Source organism: Anarrhichthys ocellatus, unplaced genomic scaffold, assembly GCF_004355925.1.
Source record: "Anarrhichthys ocellatus isolate YVR2014 unplaced genomic scaffold, GSC_Weel_1.0 scaffold10, whole genome shotgun sequence".
Classification (NCBI taxonomy): Eukaryota; Metazoa; Chordata; class Actinopteri; order Perciformes; family Anarhichadidae; genus Anarrhichthys; species Anarrhichthys ocellatus.
The window spans coordinates 4,066,914-4,081,196 of NW_022280040.1; the positions used below are offsets into that span (position 1 = coordinate 4,066,914).

Below are 14,283 nucleotides of genomic sequence, written 5' to 3' on the forward strand. Positions count from 1 at the left end.
CGTTATACTTCTCTACATGTCCCGGTGGGGATGTGTTCGGTGTGATCTGCTAGGATTATTTGGGAAAACTGGGATGTCCTCATTCACAAAACAGCTGTACCCGCTGATGTGCCACAAAACCCAAACACTGGTCCCAGCTGCTAGCTACAGAAGAATACTAAAGGAAGAGGCGCAGGCCTAGCGTTAGTGACATTATTTTTGTTACAGTAGCTTTTAAAGGTGGTATCGGAAGTTTTTGTTACGTCTTTTTTGAATGTTTTGTAACTGAAGTCAGCTGGGGTTGTCTCATGATTTTATTGAAAACTGTCAAAAAGGTATGCTATGATTGTCAAGTAACGTTAGCTAGCCTAGCCTAGCTGCTGAATCGCCTCTGTGCGACAGGGCGTGTTTTGAGGTGAGGTTGGGGGTCGTAGAAAGTGTCTTTGGCAAAAAACGAGTATTTGTATTTTGTCTTACAAAATTATATGGTTGTGTTGGCTGTAAAGCAAGTACTTAAACCACACGACTATAAAATGAGCCTTCCAAAGCATGCTACGCTATATGTACTTATCTGTGACTACGACAGTGCATATCAATGCATATCCATAACATCAGTTCATTTACAAACGTCCCTAATCAATCAGATTGTGCAGCACCACATTTCAGAGGTGGTTGCTGATAAAAAGCACCAGAATCTCCAATAAATCGGTACAACGTGCTCCAAGGCAATGGGATTGTTGTTAAGGTTAATAGTGTATGTCACCGACACTTCATTTTGCAAGGTGGATCATTATTCTGCACAAAATAATTACTTTTTTTAGACTCATCCCACGCAATTGTGTCAGTGTTGCAACAATTGGTTAATTCATTGATTAGTTGATTGACAAAAACATTTGCCGAAAAGTTCCAACCTCTCAAATGTCAATATTAGCCGCTTGTTTTTTCCTGTTATTGCACATTTAATATCTTTGGAAATATATGGAAATTAGAAATTTGGATCGTGGAAATTTCTGGACATTTTTACCCATTTTCTTACATTTTGTAGTCTTAATAATTAATTAGGAATTTACAGGTCTAATAATAATTATCTGCAGCCATGGTTTGTGTAATGTAAGCGCCCTGATTTACCTTGTCTTCTTTTCAGTAGAGAGAAGAGGTTGGTTTGATGTGCGTGGCATCAAGACAAGAGGCACCATGAGTGCGGAGCTGGATGCACTGACTGTGGTGAACCAGCTGCGAGATCTTGCAGCAGACCCCCTGAACCGAAGAGCCATAGTAGAAGACCAAGGCTGTCTCCCAGGTCTCATCCTTTTTTTGGACCACCCCAATCCACAGGTCGTCTACTCTGCACTATTGGTAAGCACCACCCATATGTTTACGTTTACTTCATGTGTTCACACATAAGACTCTTTACATCATAAATAGTTACTGGTGCATAACTAATTCATAAGGTTTGAGTAGTATTCGGTACCGCCATACAAAGACGGAAATTAATTATCTAAACATGCCAGTTGAAATATTCTAAGCAGATGTTTTCATTAACTTGGTCTTGGTTGTGTTCACCTACTGCTTCTGTAATTCATGTGTTTTCTGTTCGTGGCATATTTTGTCCCCCCCTGCTGTCCAGCAGTGTCAGAGCAGGTTTCAGTGACTCTGAAGGCCTTTTCTCCACCACTGTGTCAAAGGCCCACACTCTCTCCACACTCACAGACTTTGATGCGCGTTCCCGCAATGTCCGCGAGGGTTTAGGTCTATCCCACTGTCAAATCGTTGAGTGTTTCAGGGCTCTCTCACAGACATTTTGAGCCCTTTATGAACACTTTCTGTAAGTCTGCAGACTTTGCCAAAAGGGAATTACCTGCAATTTACAGCAATGTGACGTTAATCACGGGGTTACCAGTGGAAGCCGGATACGTAAGAAAAAAGCCAAACAAAGTGGACGGCACATGGGTGTTCAGTCTGGCATATTACATTTATACAGAAACGTTAAGGATTAAAGATGGAACATAAAAACACATGAAAGCAGAGATTATTTGACAAATAACTTTCATCCTGTGAGGCAAAAGCCTGGAAGACGTTCAAATCAGAAAGTAAAAAATATGAAATAAATCCCCACAATTGTACATAACATAATGACGATGTCATGGTAACGTGATATGTCGCAGCAACAACAATTTATCAGGTGACGTCAGGTAAGTCCCTGAGGGTTCAGGGTTTAAGGCTTGAGGGGGGACATTTGGGATTAGGCCCCACTCACAGGCTGATACATGGTGGCTTTAAAAACGGCTCCATATTTAACATCACTGTCCAATGGTGACATCTGCTGTCTGTTTTGTGGTGACAACACAATACAAAGTCTTGATTTAGCAACCTCTCCCCACCACCACCACCACCCTTTTGTGCAGCACATGACTTGTAGTGCGAGAACACATTTCAGTGGCTTTATGTAACAGTCGCTCCTTGGCGTAACCCGTGAAGTGTAAACACAGGGTCAGTGCATGTGTGTTTATTTTGGTTATGTAATACTGTACCGTTCCACGTGTCACCCATTTAAAAAGTTCTCTCTCTCTCTCTCCTACGATATCACAAAGAGTGTCGGCTTTTAGCGCCGGATAGATAACGGTCGCCCTTGTCCTTGCAGGCCGTGCGCTACCTGGCAGAATGTCGAGCCAACAGGGAGAAGATGAAGGGCGAGCTGGGCATGATGCTGAGTTTGCAGAATGTCATGCAGAAGCAAGTCCCTGTCACCACTACATCACACACACACACACACACACACACACACACACATACACACACACACACACACACACATGCTCACTGTGCACTTTCTTTACGTAAAACCTTAACCTAGGATTTCTTTTGTTTTGCACGGACAATGTGTGCCAGTCTGCAGATTTTCCAGACAGGAAGATGTCCTTCCGTGTGCCACGTCAGGATGAATGTGATTAAAGTTGAATTAGAGCAGGGTGCTAAACAGTTGGACTGCTGTTTCTGCATCTTATAGATTTTAATGCATCTCGCCACCTCTCAATTTCTTGATGAGTCCACTTGCATATTTTTTTTACTGATGTGAGCTTATATTTGCTCTTGTGTTGTCACGGAGTTAGCGGTTTATTTTTGCAGATGTGGCTCATTTTGCTCACATGGTTTATTAATCATATTTCTTTGTTGCTTGTTTCTAGTGTATCATTTACAGCCTTGTACACAATCTATTCTACAACTTTCTGAAAGCACGATATGAGCACACTCTGACTAATGTAGGGTCGTAGGCAAGTCTGGTTTGAGGAGGTGTTGTGCCCCAGATAGCTGGTCTCTCACCCGAGGGGTCTGTGGCAGTTTTGCTAAGTGACTGCTGGTCCTCATCAGCACCCTGATAGGAATAGACCAATGCTCAAGTGGCCGGCTGTAGCTCGTGCGATTATGCTTCCCCCTCCCCCCCACCCCCCCTTCTCTTCCTGCGGCAAAGCTCTCGCTTGCCCTGGAGTTAGCCAGTCACTTCAGCTAGTCGGGCACGGCATCAAGCGGAGCCCCGCAGTAACGGCAGCAGCTTTCCCTGCTCGCAGTCCAGTCAATCTGATTTTGGGTCGAGGTCGATCATAGCTGGACAGAGTGGGAACACATGGCTAAAGGGGGGAGCGTCCAGCATAGTTGCACCAAACAGGTGTGAATGCCATTTTAAAAAAAATTTTATTCCTTCAACACATTAAGATCTGGAAGCTCAAGAAGCCTCTTCCTCGATGCATAGACGTGAAGAATAGATGAGTACTTCAATCGAGGAGGGAGGTTTGGCGTCCGTGGAGCCGGTGTAAATGGTGTGTTGTGCAGCGCCCGGAGCACCGGGGCTCCCAGAGGGCAGCCATGCCAGACAGCTGATGTCATGTGTGGTTACGACAGAAGGAGTGATGACTTGATAACATACAAAGCAGTGTAGCCCGCAGGTTTATCTCAGGATCCCTCACAAAATATCAGCAACTGCAACTGACCTTATGTGGCTTCTTCAAGGAAAGATACTGCCCACTTGAATATTATGCTCTGCAATGGGCAGTAAAAGCCTGACTGAAGTGCAGAATGGGCCCAATTAGACTTTGGATGTTGTGTGGTAGGTAGCAACACTGTCTTTATTAATTTAAAGATTGACTGTATTTCTAAATACAGTCAAAGGTCACTGTTGAGTTCTACATCGTCAGCGTCAGATTTAGGCTTCCAAAATAGGAGCTCAATCAATTAATTTCAAGCTTAGGCACGATTGACACTTCTTCTCTTCCACTAAAGGCATACAGGCACCGTGACTTGTCTGCACTTGCATCGGTATTTCTATCTTTCCTTTTAAATATGAATATCATGGCGCAGTAATATGGCCGTTTTAAAAGTGCACAATTTCCAACTGACCTATTCTTGACATCAATTATGCCGACATTCAACTGCAATGCACCTGTAGTGTTGTTACAAATGTACTGACAAATACACCACTGACCACTTGTGTGTACATAAACCACATTCAACAAATGAAACGCCTCTCTCTCTCTCTCTCTTAAAGGAGTGCGTCACCTGGGGAGACCAAACTGCTGGCCTCTGAGATCTATGAGATTTTGCAGTTGGCCGGTAAAGAAGAGGCCGAACAGGCCGAGGCAGCTGCTGCCTCCTGCCAGCGTAAAGCCCAGTTCTTCCTGGGCTCCAACAACAAGAGGGCCAAAACTGTGGTGCTGCACATTGACGGACTGGACGACTCCGTGAGTGTTCACAGGAATGCATTCGGGACTCGGTAACGCCATACCGACACTCGTCTGTCCCGCTCGGCTCAGACAGCAACCGAATGTCTGTCGATGCACAAAAAAAATCTATTTTGGGGCTGTCGTGTTTGCCGTGGCGATTATCGGTGTTTGAGATCGTCAGAGCAGCTTAGCCGTGTCTATCTGGCGCAGGTTAGGTTAGGTGGGGTGGGGGGGAGGGGTCAGGTTGTAAATGTCAGCCATTGAACAGCAGGACGTTGAGATTGAACCTGAACGCTGCTCCGCAGGAACCTTGCACCTAGCCAGATTACATTACAGCAGACAGACGGCCTCTGGTGGGCGGCCTCGCTATCACTGCATCAGAGACGCAGCTAGAAGCCATAGCCAACAAGCAAGTTGTATGTAGCAATATAATGTTTTATGATTTTGGTTTTATGGCCCCATTTGACCTAATTAAACTTTCCAAAAGTATACTTAGTCTGTAATGTACTCGTTGGCCTTGTTGTTTCGCACATCTGCTCATACCTTTCGTCTGTTTGCTGTCGGTTGTCAGGCTCGAAGGAGCCTTTGTGAGGAGGCGTTGCTGAAGATTCGAGGGGTCATCAGCTTCACCTTCCAGATGGCTGTCAAGCGATGTGTTGTCAGGATCCGCTCTGACCTTAAAGCTGAGGTAAGGGTGTGCCCGGATACAGAAAAGCATGCAGGAACTTTGGGTTGCACCATATAACAATGGATTTTCACTTGTAATTTCGGTCAATACCGGGGGCTTATTTCCCCATCTGTCCAGTTTTATTTTATTCTATAAACTCCATTTTAAGTCAAATTCATCTTTATCTTTGTTTATTTACTGTTCAAAAGCTTGATTTAAGTTGCGCTGGAATATTGACACAATATTATGGTATGAGTATAATTAACATGATATCAATATTACATTTTAAAATATCATGATTATAGTCAATACCGGTATATTGCGACACCCTTATTCCTGATTATACTAAAGAAAACACTCCATGTGTCTTTGAAAGTTGATACACTTAATTTATTTAAGACTTTCTTTCAAAAAAGTATGAGCTGGCACATTTCATTGTAACCTATTGGTTACTGTACCTTGTGTACAAGTGACAAAGTTAGATATAAACTTAACTGGTATTGATAAATTGATGAGAATGTACTCTTATCAAATCACGTATACATTTGATTTACCCAAAGTATTCTATTCATGTTTGAGCTGAAGACAGAAATACAAAGTATCACCAATGAAAACAAACAAGTTGTTTTTTTCCTTCACAGGCGTTGGGCACAGCAATCAACTCCACCAAAGTAATGATAGCTCAGCAGGTGGTGAAGACAGCGGGCGGAGAAGAGGTAAGAACAGCTGAGACCCAAATCTGTGAGAAATAAGAAGAAAAACAACCTCTAGGATTGTGTATCGTTTACCTTCAATTGCTGCACATACGACTGGTTTTCAGTTGATGGATCAGCACGCCCGCTGCATGTTGTGTGTATCTCTGTACAGGCAGCGTAGCCGCCCTTGCCTGCGGCTGAGACTTATTCACACTGACATGATTAGCTAGTCACATCTCTGCCTCGGCCTGTAGGCTAGTTTCTTTTTGCCAAACACGTGACCGGTCCCAGTTGCACCTTTTTTTTTTTTTTTTTTTTTTACAGCAGTGTTACAGATTTGCAGCTCAAATTGAGTGAAGCTGTATTTGAAACTGCGAACAACATATAAGATTCCAAAGTGTTTGTTTTTCAATAATCTGTAAAGAGTTCTGATATCATTGTTGCTCAAATGATAAGAGATAATTGTCAATGGGCACATTAACAGTCATGAATACATGTGGCCAGCAGGGGTCAGACCTGACTCAGTCATGTAATCTGACTTCAGGTGATGATTATTTGGCTCCGTAGTTTGTGTTTTACATTAATCCTGGTGCCTTTACATGATATAAACACAACTTATTATCTTTGCTGTTATTAAAAAAGAACAATAAAACACTTCTTCTGTCTTTGTGCAGCTGATCTTGCCATTCCAAGAGGTCACAGCGGAGCATGTGGAGGAGAACACAGACATCCCAGACTATCTGCCCGAGGAGGAGAGTCCATCCCAGGAGCAGGACAAAGCTGTCACACGCGTTGGCTCCATCACAGACGGCATGGGCTGGCTCAACACGGCCGCCAACTTCCTCACGCGCTCCTTTTACTGGTGACCACTTCCTGTGTGTCTCACTCTCTCTCTCTGCTCCCCGTTTTTTCTCATCCAGCTGAAGCCTTAGCATCTCTCAGCCGTGTCCCGGACTAAGCCCTGCCCCACAGCCATACTCTAGTCTAGACTCCCCTCTGCTAAGCACACAGAAACCCGGCCACGTGTTTGCAACAAGTGCTGGACTGCCAAGTGGAACCTGCAGTAACATTAACTTGTGTACATATTAAGCTACCAATCCCACGACTGGCTGTTTGTGCTCAACTATCCACTAGCTGCACATGTATCGCACAAGACCTAGCCAGAGGACTTCAAATCAGCCGAAACCAAATAGCATTCTGGGAATGTGCACCGCAGCGTTGACGGAGGGGACATGTGGCAGGCGTATTTAAATGTTCCGAGGCTGATTTTGAATACGTGGAAAATTGGGAGTTCCCTTTCTTTTGAGCATGATTTTTGTTTGCTTTCCTCCGGTGTTCATTCTCAATCCTTGTCTTCTCTCTTATACATTTTCTTTCATATTTCCTAATTAGGCCGATTTTGTTTTTCTTCCCCCTTCAGTTTTATTAGCATGCTTTTGTGCCAATTTTGCCTGATTGCCTAGATCTGTCATTATTGTGTGTGTGCCTTTTTGACGGTTTACTTTAAATATATTAATTATGTCATTTAAATAACTTCCCAGCTTTTGTGCGTCCGAGGTGGCCCTTAGCAGCAGCAGCAGCAACAGCAGCCAAGCCTCCCCCAGCTTTTAGCTTCACGAGGGGCGTATGAAGCGGTAGTATCGGTAAACTAGACACCAGCAAGAGGCCGCAGCCCATTCAACCACAGCTCGCATGCATTTCTTTGTTGCACACTGGAAGAAGAAGTCCTTTTAACTAATTAAAATGCCACCCCTCGCCGCGTTTATACTCTCTGGAGTCCATCTCTGGACTGATAATGCAGGATGCAGTGGTGGTGAGTTGTATGACAGCTCCTCGTGTTGATTACACAGACGTTAGGCTTCCTCTGCTTCCATTCCTCTGTCACATCAGCATTATAGTCATCGGTAGTGTTAGTAAATCCCTTTGCTCAGCATGTAGAAGACGAACCTGTTAGCTGCCTGCTTGTCAAACGCTTTCCTATGTTACCTGGACTCCCACTGACATTTTTTTTTTTTTTTACAGTATTGTTGCGCACCTGTTCAATTTTCAGTCTAGCCAGCAGTGTCCTTAAAGCAAAGATCATGTTGGTGCATGCTCACACACACATACAGAGGACTCGCTAGTATGAGCAGTAGTGGTATACTGGAACAAGGGTGTGGTTATGTACATTTTGTAAATGGTGCCTGGTTCCCTCAAATCTCAAACCTTACATGTGAAGGAAAAATTTTGTTCTCTTTTTTTTGTAATACTGATTTGCATTTTATGTCACAAAATAGGATTATACAGCTACCGCTAACACTCTTAGTGAGTTTATTCCTTTCGTTTAGCCTTTACAACCCCATGACTCACTCCAGGTTTAATTATTATCTCCTCTGACTTGTGTGCGTGTCATTAATAATTATTATATACATTGCTGACCAAGCGACCTTTATTGTTCTGATGGTGCGGAGATGTCACAGTTCGTTGAGGTCAAAACGGATCGTGGAATTGCACAGAATGGCCTGAGTAATCTGAATTGACGGTGGTTATTCTCTGCAAAAGCAATAATATTTTTTTTGCATTAAATGTAGTTGTTACAGCTCAGCATCAGCCTTCAAAATTATGTTTTGGAATAAAAGGTATTAGTGAAATGTTAGGATTATCTTCAGTATTAAAATATCTTTATTTGTCCATTTTGCGCAGAATGAGTCTCTAAGTTACATCATGTAATTTCAGTTTTAATTTTTGATGTCAGCTCATACTGCAAAGAAATACTTGAACATTGTTTCTTAGAACTGTTCTTATGTGTCGATCAAAGTGTAAATTTCCCACAACTGCTAGATTAAGCCCATCTGTAAGGATGACAAGAAAAACAAACTAATTTAAATCCTGAAAACTGTAACTTCATGTGTCCGTCATCAAATGTAATATAATGCAATGCAGATCCTAACGATGTAGATTCCCATAGACTGTTAATGCAAATTATGATAAACTTCAAAACAAAAATGTTTCTGGTGCTTTTTTTTTTTTTTTGCTTTTTTTTCTTTTTAAAACAGTCTGGTTCTACTGATTTTGATAAGAAGATCTTGACCTATCATTTCCCAGTGTTAATACTCTTCATGGCATGTGCAGTGGTCACACCAGCGATCCACACTTTACTTTGTCAAATCAATTCTTAGCATCCATTCTTAGCCAAGAGAGAGAGAGGGGGAATTCAGTTTTCTTTATTGGGGCATAAGTGAGGTGCCCCAGGGCGATCCTGTGGCCTGCCCACCACCTCCTGTAGCCCGGTGCTGGTAGGCAGCAGCAGCCAGCCTCAGCTGGAGGCCCTGGAGCCACTGCTGCTGCTGCTGCTGATGCTGATGTTGATGCTGAGCCTCCAATGAAACGCTGTGCCAAGCTGGAGGGGAGGCCTTCACTGCTCTGCTGTATTATCTGAATGGAAGGTGACTAGAGAGCTTTGTTGAATGACAATTTCTAACAATTTTCAACATGCTCAAGCCATTTTAGGTTGAACCTTGATTTATACTCGTAAATCATTTAATTACTTAAAAGCTTACTTTTGTAAATCAGGTGTACATTCAATGCACACATCAAAGTGAAACAGACGAAGGTAGTTTGCTCAGTAGAGCTGCAACCACTAGTGGGGCTGACCATCTCATATTTTCTTGACAATATAACTGGAGCTTTTCCGATCATATGACATGATTTTCATCAGCATAGAGGTTCTGACTTGAGCAACATCTTATCCATGTTGGCTTAAAAGTAGAGTTTCAAATCTCACATTTAGCCTCATGTAGTTAAAGATGGAGCTGTAGATAATGTTACTTATACCTTTTACATTTCAGAATCGCTCTAATGTGTCTCTTGCAGTCCCCTAGAGCGTGTGCCCAAATACCAACCATTCACAGTGACCCAATATGTACCCGGGTGTGTGATTTGCAGTAGAAAATGCCTGTGAGGCCTCCGAGCTCCGACTTCTCACTTATCACCACTAGAGAGAGACAGTAAGCCTGACAAGGAAAACAAATGATGGAAGTGTGGCGTCCAGTTTATAATCTGAAAACATCTCATAAAATCACTTGTTTGTAATTGGATGACCTAAGGCTTCTAACGCTATCGGGAACTTTGCTGAAACAGCATTTCCAACTGCTCGGTTTGAGCTTGATCATAACCATTAACACACTGCGACCATGAACATGCCTCGCTCACCTCCCACTGTAATATCGGTGGACTAATGCAGCCATAAGGTTGTTTTTAGTAGTTAATATAGTGTGCACCTTTTTTCCACGATGTCTGAACACTAATGTAGAAAGCAATTTTCAGTTCGAAATGATTTTCCTCAAGGGTTCATATGCCTTATAATATCACTCCTCTCAGAAGTTTTTAAGGGGATATCCTCCAGAGAGCATCAAAGTGGCACTCGCCTCTCCTTTTCAAATTAAAGCCACAGATAATTTCACTTTCACTCCTTGAGTTCTTTGTAGAAACCACCTTGCCATTCTCCCCTGTTTCATATACCCCCATCAGATAAAACACAATCAGCCTGCCTTGTGCACAGTCCTCATCCCCCCTCATGGTCATATCAGCCCAGTTGCATATAATGTGTGCATAAATGTGTTGTCGGTATCATCCTCCCACCTGTGCGTATTTGCATGGTTAATCTGCACGCAGGGGGGAGAGGGCCTGATGGAGGGTAGATAGGTGCGTCTCACGGCCCCATGGGCTCTTGAGGAATTTTATTGGAGGTTCAGCTCCCAGTCAATGGGATCAGCCGTAAATCCCGCTCAGAGTGTGGCAGGAAATGATGTGACTCCGGCAATTTATGTCAAATAACTTTTGAGGATGTGTGAGTGTAGCGATCAGCGCTGCCGGGGCAGCGATAACTCTTCGGCGGGGGGGCCCCGGTGAAGATTTAATTGAGACATTTTTCTTTATCTGCAGCGAAGCGCCGGAGCCGTGTTGTTGTGTAACGAGATGTAATGTCTCTCTTTATACGGGGGTCAACATCCGGGATGAGGGAAGGTCACGGACTGACTGTTTGAGCATCCAATTTGCTCACGTAATACCGGCTCTACAGGGAGTAAAAACACAGTGTATTAAGTTACACAGTCCACATATCACAGGCAGATGTGACGCCCTGTGCTGTGGGATATAATGCATCTTTATGAGTTTATATGTAGCCTGTGAGTGTGTGAGGGAACATAGGCCTACATGTTAAGTAATGTAGTTGCTGAGTCTGAAGGTATTTTTACACTGTAACATTTCTATTTGTCTTGATGGATGTATTGGTACCACTTGTATGGCACTTTTTATAAAGGAGGTGTAACTAATGTCTTTATCAATGGTTAGTAAGTGTTTACTACTTTTTGTAGATCAGTTATAGGTCAGTAGTAAATGCTCATTGGTTTCTCTCCTTCTAGCCGGCCGGCAAGTCTCAAGGATCAATCACCAAGTCTGCATTTGTGAATAAGTGGTAAGCAGACAAATGGTCCAACTGATCAGGAAGAATTTTTTCACAATCTGGCAACCCAAAATATAACAAATATAGAAAAAACATAACTAAAATACCTATCAACTATTAATATGGCCATAGGTACAAGCTATAATTCCTCTATGAAGGTAAATATTTTTTAAATAAAAGTTGATAATGTACTATAGGCTGTATATTATAATATTTATTACTGATTCATGTCAGCATATTGTAGCTGGTTAAGGTTACTGTTGATGATCATTTGTCTTGTAGCTATATGTACAATATTAATCTGCAGTGATGGAAGAAATATTCAGATGCATTGTAATGTACAAAGGACAATGTATAAAAACATGTTACATGTAAAAGGAATTCAATTTTAAAAAGTGTACAGAAGCATCAGGAAAATGTATTAAAGTATAAGTAAAACCATTTATCAGATAGAAGATGAGCCCATGTCAGTGTATTATATATTGTAATATTTAATTATTATGAATGATTTATTAGCATGCAACAGTTAAATGTTGTAGGCCTAACTAAGAAGTAAATTCTAAACATTCCACATAGGTATCTTTACACGGTGACACAGTGACCTACTGTGTCATGCTTGTACTGTATATTGCTGTGAAAGCAATGCATTCTGGGAGTCAATTTTCATAGTCATTTACTGCTTACCCCTGACATTACTGTAGCCTACATAATGATTATGATAAGTTACTGTATTTCTCAGACACAGTCGGGATACTATAAATTGTGCAGTATCTTTCTATATGGCATGCTTTGAATACAGTAAGTTGTTGTATTCTTTTGATACTGTATACTGTTAATTGTACAGTAGCTTACTGGTGACATTTCTGCCAGTAATGTACTGTGATTTCACAGCAATGTAGCATGCAAGAACATTATAGGTTTTCTATGTTTTGTATACTTCACTAAATATAGCCTACATAGGCTACTTACTGTATCTGTAAAGTTACTGCAGTAGGCTAATATTTGCCTCCAAAACTAGCAGCAGTATAATATACAAGTACTTCAAAAACAATAATCAAATACTTATCTCTCAAGCAAGGTGATCTGCATTATAGATTTTTTTTATTATTATTTGTTAAATGTGTGTATAGGTCTGTATATTTGTATCTGTGTGTGCATGCCTCCTCCAGCAGCAGCTTGCATGGAGGCCTTGATGAGATGTATGCACACACAGGCAGCTCATAATTGTGGCCATAGCTCATTATTGTCCCCCGGGTGATTTGGATCCGCCGGGCGGGAGCCTCGTCCTCTGACACCGCCACGTCCGACAACCACTCCAGGCACTGATTGGTGGGATGAAATATTGCCGGCGAAAATTAAAAGGTCCCGGTGTCAAAATAATTCATGATATGCATATCTTCCCGGCTTGATGAAATCGCTGATATCTGGATTAGGCGGATAATAAAAGCGATCAGGCTACAGCTAAACTGTTCCAGCAGCGGTGGGGGGGGGGCATCTTCTTTATGTGTCAAGAGAGTTGGGCTGCGGGGTCAAGATACAACAAGTGTGTGCGTGCGTGCGTGCGTGCACGTCAGACCCCTGTCAGATTGTGTGCGGTGCAGTTGCACAACACACCTAGACCTGTGATTTGAATATCCGCTGTAATTGTCCCAAAACGGCTCATCAGTGGATCTGCCCGCTGCCATTAGGGCCCAACAATATGGTGTGACATTCAAATTCCCCTCAATGACAGGTTATTAGGAGCCCCAAGCAGCCGGCACATAATTAAGCACCGTAACGTTGACCTGTAATATGAAGTGATGGCTCAGTCGTATAGTGGCTGAGAATGAAATAGGTGCTTTGTTAAAACACAGGAGAACTTGGGGATTTTTCACCCGTTGAAAAAAAAAAAGGTGATCATAAAATGAAGACAGATGTCGATGCAAAATTCAACCATAGAGGCAAATAACACAGACTATGATTTTATAACTGGGGGAGAAAAACTGCATGTCAGCTGCCAGGGCAACAGCTGACAGATTAGGGAGTGAAATAATACTCTTCAATATCAACAAAAGTGATGAATTTTAATGTTTTTGCCTACATTCTTTTCTCCTATATCAGATCATGTTGGTTTATGTTATACAATCTCCTTACTCCGGTTTTTATCCACAGTGATGTTGAGCTGTGTGAACAAATCTTTCAGAAAAACAAACAACCTGAGAAAAAAAAACAAAATGAACGTGTGACTTTTCATTTGTAAAAGCCTATTACACAACTTAAGACATGCTGTCTGAGGCCCCCGCTTTCCCCTTTAGAACAAGTGGACGTTGTGATGAGCAATGGACCCATCTGCTGTGCCCTCTCCTCCAACTGGTGTGTGAACATGATGTAGTATGTAGGTGCCCATTTTCCAAGTCGGAATATAAGACCAGTACCTGGAAAATACTCTAAAAAAGATGATTAAGTTTCATGTTATGGTATCTGAACATGCTGTGGAGGTGAACAACTCTCATGTCTCTGCATATATAGCATCGAAGCAATCTTTTCTATCGTTAAGATGCTGTTTTAATGGGCTTTTGACACCTGTAAAACAATAAGAAGTGCACAATTTTCATGACCCGATTCTGCTTCTTTAATCGGACCCGAAGCTCACCTTCACATACTGGGGGGCGAAGCAAGCATTTATGTTAAACTGTAGGCCAGAGGCCTGTGTAATGGTGGGTTTGTGTGGCAGGGCTGCTGAACAGAAGGTCTGCACTTCCCTCCCTCCCTCCTCTCTCCCTTTCTCTCTCTATCTCTCTGCTA

General features: G+C 42.4%; 1 protein-coding gene across 2 annotated transcripts; it reads left to right on the plus strand.

The window, feature by feature from the left end:
* Positions 1-117: 117 nt before the first annotated feature.
* Positions 118-9,041, plus strand: armc1 (armadillo repeat containing 1). Of its 2 annotated transcripts, none has more exons than XM_031850398.1 (7): positions 118-314; positions 1,124-1,335; positions 2,621-2,712; positions 4,520-4,712; positions 5,266-5,382; positions 6,003-6,077; positions 6,731-9,041. In XM_031850398.1, exons 2-7 carry the CDS (start codon positions 1,174-1,176, stop codon positions 6,920-6,922), a joined length of 831 nt encoding a protein of 276 aa, XP_031706258.1. In that variant the 5' UTR covers positions 118-314; positions 1,124-1,173; the 3' UTR covers positions 6,923-9,041. The 2 variants fall into 2 exon arrangements, with proteins under 2 accessions (XP_031706258.1, XP_031706259.1); XM_031850399.1 differs by having other exon boundaries at positions 1,127-1,335.
* Positions 9,042-14,283: the final 5,242 nt, after the last annotated feature.